The 15319-nt window shown below is 32.9% G+C and overlaps 1 protein-coding gene across 8 annotated transcripts in view; it reads right to left on the bottom strand.

The window, feature by feature from the left end:
• Nucleotides 1-4947: 4947 nt before the first annotated feature.
• The window catches only part of LOC143238200 (uncharacterized), a 63012-nt gene continuing 52640 nt past the window's right edge, over nt 4948-15319 (bottom strand). For 4 of the 8 annotated variants that reach the window (XM_076478214.1, XM_076478218.1, XM_076478213.1 and 1 more), the window contains 3 exons: nt 9319-9441; nt 7310-7446; nt 4948-5805 (listed from right to left, as the gene is read on the bottom strand). In XM_076478214.1, coding sequence (XP_076334329.1) covers nt 5650-5805; nt 7310-7446; nt 9319-9441 — 416 coding nt within the window. In that variant the 3' untranslated portion in view covers nt 4948-5649. The remainder of the gene's footprint in view (nt 5806-7309; nt 7447-9318; nt 9442-15319) is intronic. The other 4 variants (XM_076478216.1, XM_076478220.1, XM_076478215.1 and 1 more) reach the window with 1 other exon arrangement.

Below are 15319 nucleotides of genomic sequence, written 5' to 3'. Positions count from 1 at the left end.
AATACGGCAGTGAACACAGAAACTCTGGAGGGGATTCTGTGTGTTACAACCGAACTGTAACAAACATGGAAGAACCTACAGAGTCACCTGATTTTGAACCATCTGTATATATGGGAATGGATGGATTATTTTAAAGATGTTCAGCAAAAAAGCGATATTTCCAATCAGGAGAACTGGCCTTTCTCAGATGACTCAAAGATAGGTCACAGTTGGTGATAGTAATTAGCCATGGTGGAAGAGGCCGAACTGTTGATACTGCTATGCTATTCAATTTTTTCTGATTGTGCTTAAATACGAAGGTTAAAAGGAATAATGGCAGATTTTCTATTATAAAAACGTGTGGCTCACTGAGAATGGAAAACACAACCCCAAGTAAAATGGTGTGGTAAAGAACAAAGTTTGGAAGCATACATAAGAGACAGTTGCAAACAGCAAATATACAGAGGGGTTCATGGGACTCCACATACAAACTGTGGACTGGAGAAGTATGAAAGGCCCCAGTGTAAAGCTGAAGCCCCTGATGATGGATTGGATCCAGTATTTTCAGTGCTTAGGTTCTAGCAGAACCATAAACCATAGACCCATAGTCAAGTTTGGATCAGATAAAGGCACGATAAATTTTAAGCATGGAGTATCGATTTGCTCCTCAAGAGGGGAAGAGAAGACACGGAGGATGTTCAATGCTCTCATACATTTGACACGAAATTGCTTAATATGAGAAATAAAATTTAATTTACAGTCAATATAAGACCTAAAAACTTTGTCTCAGGGACGACAGGAAGTACATCATCATCAATACGAAGTTCTGGATCTAGATGAATACCCCGTTGGTGGCAGAAATGTACACAAACAGTTTTAGAGAGAGAAAGTTGAAAACCATTTGCTGTAGTCCACTTAAGTATATGATTAATTGCAGTTTGAAGCTGCTGCTCAATAAAACTCATGTTTGATGACTGACATGATGTGAAAGAACAGAACCTTCTCTGGGAGGTCCCTCACCAGATACAGGAATCCACACTGAGGGAGTGCAGAATCCATATAAATAGAGAAACGTCAGTGCTTACTAACCTCTCCCTACAAGAGAACACACTACGATGCTAAAGTAGACCATTGTAGAGACACCAAAGTTTCTTGGACACTATATCTACACACTAGCATCAGACACAATGTCCATAACACCCATTTAAAATTCTACCACTGGTATTTAGTTAACCCTAGTCCAACAGAATAAGCTAACTGACCCAAGGGCATCGATCAAAAGGAATTCAAGTCCAAAGTGTCACCAATATGAACAGACTCATCAATGATGCTTCTCAACTACCAGGATCCTCTCCCTCCCTTGCAGGGGATGCTACACATGGCAAATACATATCTCAGAGGAGGTAAACTGAAGATATAGAATCTTCCCTGAGAGATCTGTTCACCAAAAACAGGAATCCACTTCAAAGGGAAAAACGATGGTATCCTTCATAAACAAAAGTGTCAGTGTCTGTTATGCCTATACCACTGTTCATAGAGCAAAGCACGTGCATTTATGCAAAAACGGATCGTTTGGGTTGAGAAAATATTTTACGTGGAAGAGCGAACAACGTTTCGACTTTCTTCGGTCATCGTCAGGTTCACAAGGAAAGAAAGAGGTAACTGACCGGAAGCTGACCACATGTTTGAAAGGGGTTGTGTAACTGAGTGTCGGAATGTAGAGGGCGGTGTTAGATGTTTGAATATATAATTTTATATTATTTATTTTATTATATTTAACATAGATATAAAGACGTTCCTTTATATTGGTTTATTTTGGGTTTAAGTTGTTGTATAAGTAAAGCTTCTTTAATTTTGCGTTTGTTTATGTTTGTTTCTTTATTTAGTATTTGAGTGTTTTCTATGGTTATGATGTTGTGTTTATTTGACTTGCAGTGTTCGAAAACGTGTGAAGGTGACTTTTTATGTTCTTTGAATCTGGTTTCCATTTTTCTACTTGTTTCTCCAATATAGAAGTCGTGGCAGTTATCACATTGTATTTTATAAATAATGTTGGTGTGATGCTCACCAGATAAAATTAACGATGATTTGGACAAACTAAAACAATACTTCATCAACATCAATAAGTTTACTCCACATGGCCCGGCATGGCCTAGCGCGTAAGGCGTGCGACTCGTAATCCGAGGGTCGCGGGTTAGCGCCCGCGTCGTGCTAAACATGCTCACCCTCCCAGCCGTGGGGGCGTTATAATGTTACGGTCAATCCCACTATTCGTTGGTAAAAGAGTAGCCCAAGAGTTGGCGGTGGGTGATGATGACTAGCTGCCTTCCCTCTAGTCTTACACTGCTAAATTAGGGACGGCTAGCACAGATAGCCCTCGAGTAGCTTTGTGCGAAATTCCAAAACAAACAAAGTGTACTCCACAAACCATAGAAAACATTACACGCACACACCTGGACAGAAAGCAAAATCAACCAACAAAAGTAAATATATCTCACGAATCAGAAAATCACGAAACCATATACTGCTGTATACCATATATTCCTGACATCAGCAGACAAATAACCAACATTTGGCAAAAACTAGTAACAAAATATGACATTCCAGTTAATACCAAATTTATTCAAAAACCAGGCACAAAACTGAGGTCTATACTATGTAAAAACTACACTGACAAACACAACACCAACATTATTTATAAAATACAATGTGATAACTGCCACGACTTCTATATTGGAGAAACAAGTAGAAAAATGGAAACCAGATTCAAAGAACATAAAAAGCCACCTTCACACGTTTTCGAACACTGCAAGTCAAATAAACACAACATAACCATAGAAAACACTCAAATACTAAATAAAGAAACAAACATAAACAAACGCAAAATTAAAGAAGCCTTACTTATACAACAACTTAAACCCAAAATAAACCAATATAAAGGAACGCCTTTATATATATAATAAAATAAATAATATAAAATTATATATTCAAACATCTAACACCGCCCTCTACATTCCGACACTCAGTTACACAACCCCTTTCAAACATGTGGTCAGCTTCCGGTCAGTTACCTCTTTCTTTCCTTGTGAACCTGGTGATGACCGAAGAAGGTCGAAATATTGTTCGCTCTTCTACGTAAAATATTTTCTCAACCCAAACGAGCTGTTTTTGCATATATATTTCTCTACAAGTGAGTTTTCTCGACATCACTGAAAGCACGTGCATGTTTATGAAATTAGGGATACAATGTCAATTTCACTGTCAAGTAACATGGTATGAACTAGGCTCAAAATATGATAATGGATAAGTCCCACAAACTAATTTTTGAGAAGTTGTTACGACGGTCTTGAAGTGTATAAACCCAAACAATTACCTTTTTCTTTTGGCATTTACATACTGTTTTTAACACTGGTGTTTATAGTCCCCATCTTGCATATTCACAATATTTTGAAAGAGTATTACATAAAGTTTACTAACACTATAGCTATTTGATAAAAACTTAGCTAACAACAGATAAGAATATGGATTTAATGGTTCACTAGAGAAGAGTTACACATATATGACAGGCAGAATATGTTATCTACCAGTTACTTGTTATAACATCCAGGAGTTTGTTGTCTGGTGTCAGGTACAGTAAGTTATCACACAGTTGACCATAATAACAATAAGTCAATGCAACAATTCACATTTGTTTAATGACTTCTTGTTTACATAAAATATATTGTAATTTTTTTAATATCAACAGAACACCAAAAGTCTACTTTGAAACTAACTTGGTGGCACCGCATAACTCAAAAATTAGAAGCTAATTCTTCAGACATCACTACATGAAGAGTGGAATATACATCCATAGTCTCATATAACCAGTAAACACAAGTTATAACTTACAGACTGGAAGCTAATTCTTCAGACAACAGTTTATGAGTGTATATCAATTAAATATGGTGTTATATCTAACTCTGTAGATCCATGGCTATGGCTTCCCATTGCTCTCAATTCTTTGTTGCCTACACCAAATTTCATAATTCAAACCTGTCATATCCAATCTATTTTGTAATATCATTGAACCAACCAAATCTATGTTTTCCTCTTATTTTTCTTTCTTTAATTTTAGTCACAAGAATTTCTGCTTTGCTAAGACCTAACTACATGCCTAAAAAGTGTTTTCCACTTCCTACATTTGTGAAGCAGTTGTCTTTTTGCCTTTACTTCTTTCAATACTTCATTTGTTTTTTTCTATGTAGCCCATTGTCATAATCATCTGGAACATCACATTTCAAATTCTTTCAACAGTTGTTTCAATTCAGTACACTGTCCATTTTTCCTGCTTTAGAGTAGGGATGATCATATAATTCTTGTTTCACACATCTGAGTTCTTCAAGATTGAAGAATGTTAGTTTTTACCATTCTTTTAATTTGCGTTATTTATTTTTCCACACTTCCTACATAAGTAAACTTTGATACATTACACAAAGCATCCAACACCATTTCATTAACCAACTTCTGGTGCCCACCTAATCAGTGGTGTTAACACCTATTGAGTGCAAAAAAGTGTCTGAGCATCCTACCGCTTTCATTTAGCCCTAATTAGTTATGAGTGGAATAAAGAGTTAGTAAAAGTCTGACATAGTCCTCAAGCTGAGAGATTCAATTTATATAACTATTTTTTCATATGCTTTGAAAAATTTGTTTTCACATAAGATGTAACAGTTTATATTAACTGTAAAATAAGACTCAAACATAAAATTAAGTTGTTTTTGTAAACTAGGAAGCTGTAAGCACACACATACAGGCAGATATTAATTAACTTTCAATCTGATATATGTTTACCCAACATGAACAGAAAACTGATCTACAAATTGTTACTTCCATTGAATACATGTTGCATTACCCACATGTGAACACTAATTTTTTAACTTCCAACTTATGTAAGCTTCAGTTAAAATATAAGACAAAAAAACACATGGATTCACAATGACTGATTTTATTTTTTGATGCACGTGCATTGACAAGTGCCTGTCCTACAATGCATTTGTCAGGACCAGGACTAACTGCTACAGTTTCAACATCTGTGTTGAAAAAAAAAGAAAAAGAGCAACTCTAGAATACTACAGAACTTTATTTACTTTAAAAACAATGATAGTTAATAAAACAACGTTGTTCTCACATTTCATGTTTCCCATCAATCACTGGAAAAACAAATTTAGTAGCTTTATAATTGAAACTCTAGATTTCAATAAATTTGGTTTTCAAATCCCATACCACAGCACAATATATGACTACACTAGTACAGATCAGATCCCGATCAAATCAATGGGATAAACAGCAATAATAATATAAATTTTCACAATACCTACAAATATTACTCTTGAAAAATTTATTTTTAAACAATCATTTGAGCTTAAAGGTGCAAGATAGTTTCTATCATATCCAGGAATTTCTTGGCAAGCACTAAACCAAATGACTAAAACAGTTACAATCACAATAATTTCATCAAACGTACAGAATTATGGCTACACAAGTTTATACAATCCAAATATCATTTCTAAAGAAAATGTTCTAGATAATGCCTTCCAAGTTTATTCACAAATACAAGGATACAAAGTAATCTTTAACATCACAAAACAGCAGGTACCACATGTCTTGGAAACTGACTCAAATGTTACCAGTCTATGTTTGATTATCTTCCATTCCATTGTGTTGTAAAGACGTCAACAGTTTGGCTGTAGTCTCCATGCTGGAAGGCCCATTCACTGACATTGACTGCAGTCCTTTAGTTCCTGGAGCAGCAGGCATGGCTAGTATCGTATCTTCATCTTCATTATCCTAAATAGTATGAGAGTTATGAGCATTCAATTCCTTTGTAGTTGCTTCAACTCAGGAAATTATCTTTGTTTAATATGAAAATATCTATAATTAATAATTTGTTTCTAACTAGTGGAAGAAGGAACATATTTTGACCATAGGGGAAAAACTAGAGGTAAGAAATTAGATTTTTATGGGCTGACTCACAAAATTTCAAACCATTCCAAGATGTTATATTCCTATTTATGAGTTTCTTTAATCTTATTTCTTCCACAGTAATTATGTTTTTAGTTGCTTTTTTATACATCAAGATTTAAATAATTTAATTTAGCTATCAATCTTTAACCACCAAAATCAGGTTAACCACATGGATAACTACCTTAGGTATTTTTAGTCAGTAACATGGTTTGGTTGTTCCTTTCTAACCAAACAGATTTAATTATATATCTATGACCATATGGTTCAGGTGTTCTCTCTGGCCACACAGTTCAGACATTCCTTTCTAACAAAACAGGTTATGTATTCTTTTCTGACCAGAAAATTTAAGTTTTCTTTTCTAACCTGTCAATGATTTCATTATTCAGATATTGATCTCTGATTACAATTTATGTTATTTTATCTTTTTTTTACTAAGATGAACTGAAATGATTTCAGTTAATTTGTCAATTTGCCAATTTCAGTCAATGATTCCATTATTCAGATATTGATCTCTGATTACAATTTATGTTATTTTATCTTTTTTTTACTAACCAAGATGAACTGAAATGATTTCAGTTAATTTGTCAATTTGCCAATTTCAGTCATTGATTTCATTATTCATATATTGATCTCTGATTACAATTTATGTTATTTTAATTTATCTTTTTTTTACTAACCAAGATGAACTGAAACTTCTAGAGAATTTGAATATATAAGAACTAACTTATTTATCTAAATTATTTGGCAGATAAGCTGATTAAGATAATAAAAATAAATATGAAGCCCAATCTATAATTTATTTTACTAATAGTTACTGAGTTACACTGCTGTGGGAGAATTCCATCCTCCATCGGTAACTCTGGACAGGGGCTAACTAAAAAAACATAAACAGACATGGCTTGTTATAGTGCTATAACTCAGTTATGGGTGATAAAATTAATGACAGATTGACTTCATATTTATTGTTATTGTTTCTGACCATATGATCCAGGTACCAGTGTGACCACATGACTCAGGTAATCTGTCTCTGACCACGTGTCTCAGGTATCCATCTTACTTCTTTATTTTACATATACATTTAGACCAAATTTTAAGGATTCTGGATCTAAAAATTTGGCAAATTTACCAGTTTTGGAACATGCAGTTTTTAAGGTAATTGTAAATGTTTAGTCTTTCATGTGTTGTTACTACTTTATTCTACTCACACATCTGGATCAAATTTATATGATTCTGGAGTTAAAAATTTGACAAATAACACTTTAACAAGGAAAATAATTAAATTTTTTGAGCAGTTTTGAACATCCTTCAAAAGCAAAAACAAACTTACATCAAAACCAAAACATTCTGCCATATCTTTTTCTTTTTGCTCTTGTCTCTTTTTTATCATCTCTTCTTCTCTACGAGCAACTTCCTCAGGATTGGTGGGGACTAGAGGAATCTCTGGTTCTACTTGGTCTTTTTCAACTATAAATAATTGGTGCTCATTAAAGAAAATTCCTGTATTAAGAACTTTACCTTGTAAGTATAAAATGAAAAAGAACAGTAATTTTGTTTACAGACCACTTGAAGGTTTGTGTTTTACCTTGGCAGACCAAAGTTGGATCTACACAATATGCTGCTGCTTCTTGTTCATAATTACACAACCATTCCTCAGACCATCAGTTATAGAATGAAAACTGTTGAACAACAAGACAAACTTCAAGCATACATCTCTGAGTTATATGAATACAACACTTACTCAATATCTTAAACACTTAACAAAATGTACTATTGTTGGCTTATCTATGAAGAAGGCTAATGTGCATAATGAACAAAATAAATATTATATACCAATATTATATACCAAAATTTGAAATAATGAAATTCTCCTGAGAAAAGTTTTTGTTTATTATATTTGAAATTAGCTGCACAGTAACTTTTAGTGAAAAACTTGTCTTTATACAGTAATATTCTATTTATGGGACAAGTCACCAGAACACAATTAGGCAGAGCTATTTTTTTAAATTTAACATGAATTTGAGTCCAACAGGAGGAAAATCACATCTATTTTGTACAGAGTTAGTACAATTGACCAAGAACAAAAATTTAGAACTCTTCGAGAACTTACCAAAAACGGAATTAACTATTTTCTAAGATCTAAAATCATCTCAATCTTACTACCTGATTTACAGGAAGCATAAGAATTCATAGAAATCTACCAACTATAGGGAAGACAACTGGCTGGTAGCACCAACTTTTTTATGTTTCTTTTTCACTTGCAATTATTGTGATTTGAGAAATACTGTATTAACTGATTTAAGTTAATGCAACTGTTTAGTGGAGCTGTCGTTCAATTGATTAGTGAATAGCAATAATTGCCCAGCTATACGTGTTATGGCCTCAAAACAAGGAAAAACAATATTGGATTACTTTGGCTCCATTAAAAAGTGGTGCAAAAGTCTGTGCAGCCAAACGTATTGCATTATTAAATCAATTGTTTTCTTTGTTTTGTTTTTTAATTTCGTGCACAGCTACATGAGTACTATCTGTGCTAGCCATCCCTAATTTGGCGGTGTAAGACTAAAGGGAAGGCTGATAATCATCACCATCTACTGCCAGCTCTTAGGCTTCTCTTTTACCAATCTTGGTTGCATTTCGTCACTGAATGATTAACAATTTAACATGAACCAAGAATGAGGATGATAAACATGCTGTGCCATGGCTCACAATGCTCTAATATGTCACTGTATTAGTAAAGGTTAATCATTTTTGTGAAATTTCATTAATCCTCTGAGATCCTGCCACCAGGAACAAATAACAAATCTCACCTATTTAATAAGTAATTACAAGAAAATGCTTTGGTATTTCTTACTAAAAACATTTCTCCTAAAGGTAAACTGGAGTAGGTTCAAAATATTTGTCCAAAGTTTTAAAATGTCCACTAAAATTAGTGGAATATTATTAATATGATAGAATTAAATAATAGTTATTACTAAATAATAGTTTAGAAAATAAATTTAGTTTAAAGCATTCCCTATGTCACTTTGGTTTGGTAAACGTGATGTAATTTTTCAATAACTGCAATTATCACTCATATTAATTTCAAAACAAAGTTGTAGGGAACAAAATAATTTGCAAGTGAAATATTTTGAAAAACTTTTCAATGGAAGAAACCATTGAGAAGCTTCATCTTGCTAACCCTATTCTGTTATACAGCCATGAAGAAATTGCAACACCTGTACATTCAAACATGTACCTTTGGTTCCATATCCATTAATATTTTAAAAACCATGTCACAGTATAACTACTGAGGAATAAAAGTGTGTTTTATTTACTAAGAAAAATAAAATGTAATACCTTCTTCTAGGAGGTCTTTGCTCCTTTTAGTTTCTGCTTGCTCAGCCAAGGTCTCAAGCCGCCTCCTCCTGGTAACAATTCCCTCTTGCATCTTTGGGTTATCACCGGTATCTCCTCTTGCTGCTAATTAGTAAATTAACTGCAATTAGTAGCAAACTTTGTTTTCCATTTGCCACAAATTATTGTGTGGAAACTTTAACTGCATGGTCAGAGTGAAATTATTTTGTATGTGACTCACACAAATCACCATAATAAAACCATTTATTGGAAGTTTGCTAATGAGAAAAATACACTAAAACTGTTGTTAACCAGGGAACATGTGAGAACTAGATGCACATTAACTAGAGATATAGTAATCACAAAACACACTGAAACTGTTTTTAACCACAGAGCATACTTAAAATTGTTGTTAAGCAAGGAAAACACACGAAAATGTCATTAAATATGGAACATACTGTAGTTATGTTAACCATGAAACATACTGAAAGTGTTTTTAACCAAGGAACAAGCTAGAACTTATGAAATTCTATTGATACAAAAAGAAAATTTATTACATTGGCAAGCCTCATTTCTATGCAAAACAACTAAGGTATGCCAACTAAACTGACTGTAGTCAAAAACATAACTGTTTTCGTATTTGCTTTTAATGAATGACTGACTTATTGTAAATCATAAAAGGAAGTAAATATAAGATAAAGACACTTAAAAATATGGCCTACGTAACTGTAAATTAATACAATGCACATAAAATTATCTCAAATTACTGTCCTAAGGTAACATAAAATAACTTCTACACTACTTACTTATAATGTTACTGCCTTAGTGATGTGGCCACCTATGATGTTTTGAGTTAAGTACAAGTAACTCAGATATTTCTAAGTGCCATATTTATGCAGATTATTAAATATTTCCCTTTGGAAACTTAAAATGTATATAACTGTAGACCGCAGATAGCCCATCGTGTAGCTTTGTGCTTAATTCAAAACAACAACAATATAATTGTAATAATAATAACTTGTTTAATCAGAAGCAACCAGTAAAACAGTGCTAATACAATCCTATTATAATTGTTCATCCTTATGAATACTTTTCAAGATGAAATACTATGAGACAAATGTATCCTGTAAATTGTAGATCCACATTAGATCAATATAAAAAAAACAAAAAACTACAACTGTTTTCAATCACCAAACTTTCAGAAATGACTTTAAATTATATTAACCATGAAACATAATGGAATCATTTTATTTAAGACTTCCAATCCAGGTTAACTTGTTTCCTGTATATTAAACCTTTTGTGACAGTCTTGGTATATTATACATGTGTTCATATACACATTTGTACATATTAATCATTTACACTATAACTTTTGATTCAATATGTGTATTTTCACAAAAGTTGGTAAACTTCTAGTGAAGATTAAAAGTTTTTGTACCAAAAAATCTAACTTTTTAATGAAGTATTTTCAATAAAGATTTATTTATAAAAACATTAAGGCTGTTTCATTACTAATCCGAGTGCAATGCAATTTTTATGCTATGATTAAAAAACTGCTCTTTGTCAAAAAATCTCTCATATTAGTTATGTAATCTCTAAAACCTCCTACATAAATTTCAAACATTTATTTTGGTAAGACTTAATATTTTGTCTGTTATTTTTTTCTACCCTAGCTACATGGGATTTGAAATTTTACTGGCCTCGTAACCACCATAAAAAACTAGGAAATAAATATAAGTTATGTTTTTCTTTATTCCAGAATAATTGCAAATTATAACAAATATTCAAACATTTAGTCTAAATAGCTTAAGTCTGGCTAACATTACAGATCTTGCATTGACACTATGCACATGCACTCATGTTACCACATCTAGTAATATTAAACTGACCTTCATTATTCACATGTGTACCACTCTTTGCTGTGCTTTAGTGAACTAGTACTGTGTAATATACAGTCACTTTTCAATTATTATACATTGTATATAGATTATTGCTATTTAAAATAAGTTCTTATTTTTCTTAAAACATGAAACAATTAACTCTTCTAGTTATGACCTTTGAACTTGTTTACTGCTAGTTGTAAGTTAGTAAGCCTTATAAGCCGTATATATATTTGAAATAACCAAAACTCGTAAATTACTTTATTAATACCATAGAATTTCTCTATAATTTCCCAAATTTAGTAACTAAGCCAAACTTGGGTTTAAAAAAATATGAAATTTCAAGCAGACTAAAGACAACCTACCTCCTTGAAATATTGGTTAAAAACAATAAAGTAGCATTCTAATAGATTAAAATGGAATTATAATAAGCTGTCAATTGCTTATTCATATGTCAAACATTGAAGCAAGCATATAGAAAGGACTGTTTCCAAAATGGAAAGAGGTAAATGGGATTAAACACAATCCCATACTTCAGCAAAATGAAAATATATGAAATTATCATTTTATATTCTAGTTTGTCAATATTGGTAATTTGAGTTCTTGATTTGTATGAAACTACAAACATCCAATTTTAACTAGTACTGCATTCAACATGCCATATGACTCACTAAAATTTATATTTAGGTGTATTCTTTTAAAAATTAAGAAATTAATTAATGTATAGTACTAAAAGTTGAATTACAATCTATGATTTGATATAAAAATTATTCCCATAAATTTATAGAATAGTAGTTCAAGAAACTTTTGAATGCAAATCAATAATTGTGATGACTTGACCTTTGATCAGTGACCCATCACAATAGGGTTAAGCACAGAACAATCTAAAACTGAATTATGTTAACTAAAAAATATAATGAACTGAATTTTCATGCTCTATTAACTACAGAACAAATTAAAACTGATACGTGTAAAAAACAGCTGGTATGGACAGAGAAAGCACTATGTAGAGAAGCAAACAACGTTTCAACCTTCTTAGGTCATCGTCAGGTTCACAAAGAAAGGAAGAGGTAACTGACCAATAGCTAACCACATGTTTGAAGGTGGTTGTGTAATTGAGTGTAGGAACATAGAGGGCATGCTTCGATGTTGGATTATATTTATTAATATAGGCATAAAATGATCCTTTGTATTGGTTTATTTTGAGCTTCAGTTGTTGTAAAAGTAAGGCTTCTTTAATTGTGTGTTTGTTTGATTTGCAGCATTCAATAACGTGTGAAGGTGACTTTTTGTGTTTTGTGAATCTGGTTTCCATTTTTCTACTTGTTTCTTCAATATAGAAGTCGTGGCAGTTATCACATTGTATTTTATAAATAATGTTGGTGTTGTGTTTGTCAGTGTAGTTTTTACATAGTACAGACCTTAGTTTTGTGCCAGGTTTTTGAATAAATTTGGTATTATCTGGAATGTCATATTTTGTTACTAGTTTTTGCCAAATGTTGATTATTTTCTTCCGATGTTGGGAATATATGGTATGCAGCAGTATATGGGTTCGTGATTTTCTAAATCGTGGGGTATATTTACTATTGTTAGTTGATTTTGCTTTTTGTCTCGGTGCATGGGTATAAGGTTTTCTACGGTTTGTGGAGCAAACTTATTGATGTTGATGAAGTATTGTTTTATTTTGTCTAATTTGTCATTAATTTTACCTGGTGGGCATAGTTTTATGGCTGTGTTTATTTGATTTCTTAGTTTGTTAAGTTTTTGTTTTGTTTCATGTGTTGAGTCCCAAGGAATGTATAATTCAGTATGGGTGATTATTTTTGAATTCCTGTTTTAAATTGTGTATCTTTTCTTGTAAGTTTTAGGTTAAGAAATGATATTTGATTGCTTTCTTCCTGTTCACATGTGAAGTTAATGTTGGGATGTATAGAGTTAATATGATTAAAAAATTATGTGTGTGTTCTGTAGACCTGAATCCCGCAACCGTGTCATCTACATGTCTGTACCAGTATAGTGGTGGTTGTAATGCTGTGTTAATTGCTTGTGTTTCAACTTGTGTCTTAAAAATATTGGCTAGAACTGGTGATACTGGGTTGCCCATGCTTAAGACCATTTGTTTGTATATAGTTGTGGTTGTTGAACATGAAGTTTGTCGTCATTGTGGTGAATTCTATGAGGGTTGCTAATTGGTTGTTGGGAATGTGTATAGATGGGTTAGGGTCTCAGATATAGAGTTCTAAGGTTATTATTTAGGCTTAAGTGGTTGAAACTTCTGTAAAGAGGGATATGACATCAAAACTGGCCATTAAGGCTTTATGATTAAGCTGATTAAGGTTAGATTTGAAATTAAAAGAGTCTTTGATGAATGAGCTGGCTGATGTTACATATTTGGTGAATGCCCATGCTATGTATATACCAAGATTGTCATTAAACAATTCACATGTGGACATTATTGGTCGTGGTGGACAATCTGGTTTGTGAGGTTTGGGGATGCCGTATATTTGTGATGTGCATAAGTCGGTCTTGTATAGGTAGGAATAAAGTGTTTATGAAATTGTGTTGGCTTTTTTCATTTTTAGTAGTATTTTGTTTAGTTGCATTTCGTGTGTCTTTGTTGTATTTGTGTGTATTGGTTTAAATTTGTTTGTGTTTGACAGGATGTTCCAAAAAATGAAGAAAAGGTTGAAACATTGTTCGCTCCTCTACATAGTGCTTTCTCTACCCATACCAGCTGTTTTTTACCTATATAATTTTCTCTAAAAGTGGGTTTTCTCATCATCACAAACTAAAACTGACATTTAAACACAAACCCCATGTTCTATAAATTCACTTCTTCAAAAGGTACTGAAGAAAAGCACTGAAAATGCATTTTCAACAGGCACTTACCCTCCTCACATAAATAGCTATTCTTATTCAGTGCTGCTATCTATATGCAAAATACTTTTTTACACATGTCACAAGCCTTTTACTTTGTTTTATTTCAATGTGTCTCTCATGCAAATCATAATGGACAACCCTCCTTCTGTAAGACTGTGACATACTCTCACAATGCATGCAACTTCCTCAATTCAATTCTACTGAACTATCATCTAAGTTTTGGCAGAAATTGGAAGCACTGGTTTTTAATGGGGTGGAAGTATGAGAGGAGGTAAACATGTATCAGAAATACATTTTTAGTTAAGGAAAATTATAACTTCCAATATGGTACATTACCTTCTCTCACATAAATAGCTAGAATCCCACACTGAATAGGTGGAGAGACAGGGGTGAGAGAAAGAAAGAAGCAGCTGAAGGACACTTCCTACGATGAGGAAGTCATAATCTAAAATCTGACATGGTGGACCACACCACCTATGAACCAGGTATACTCTTTGCCAATTGTAAAAAGATGTCACATATATTGATGGATGAATGGTGAAACACATCCAAAAGGGAGAGAACTATGGTAGGATAGAGATCCAGACTATACAATAGTTATGAAACTCAATCAATGGAAATATAAAAGAGGGTGAGAATGAAAGGATATGCTCTGAGGTGTAAAGTAACTGTGGTGTGATAGACTGCACATGACAAATCAACTTCATCCAAACCAACATCCATGAGGAGTGGAATGAGAATCATACCATTGGTAAGTCAACTACAATCCAAAATCCAACCACTACATACATCCATATAAGGGGTAGGAATGAAGATCATACAATATACACTTCAACTTCATGAGAGCAGAGGGAAAAAAGAATCTCCAGACTCATGAACAGAGCATATGTTAATATAAGAAATCTACAGATTTATCTAGGAACCTGACATCCAGTATCAAAAAATGTCTGCAAACTGTAAACCACCTCCCTCAAAATTGAAGTTGATTGAAACAACCCCAAGCACAACATCCTCAGAAGAATAAGTATCAAGAAATAGTGGAAGGAGAAAAACCATAATAACCTGCAAGTACCTCCATTGTGTTCCACAGATGTAGTAACAATAATATAGTTGATGAAGGAATACAGACACCTGTAACACATGTGTGAGGGACTTATATTGAATAGTTCAATTCTAAATCCAAAATTCAGCCACTGGGAACTGACGTTCATGTAGGATGAAGGTTCCCAATCAAATGGATGAAC

Source organism: Tachypleus tridentatus, chromosome 13, assembly GCF_004210375.1.
Source record: "Tachypleus tridentatus isolate NWPU-2018 chromosome 13, ASM421037v1, whole genome shotgun sequence".
In the NCBI taxonomy this organism is placed as follows: Eukaryota; Metazoa; Arthropoda; class Merostomata; order Xiphosura; family Limulidae; genus Tachypleus; species Tachypleus tridentatus.
Note: the sequence above shows the minus strand (reverse complement) of the source record. Positions and strands in the feature narration are given on the sequence as shown.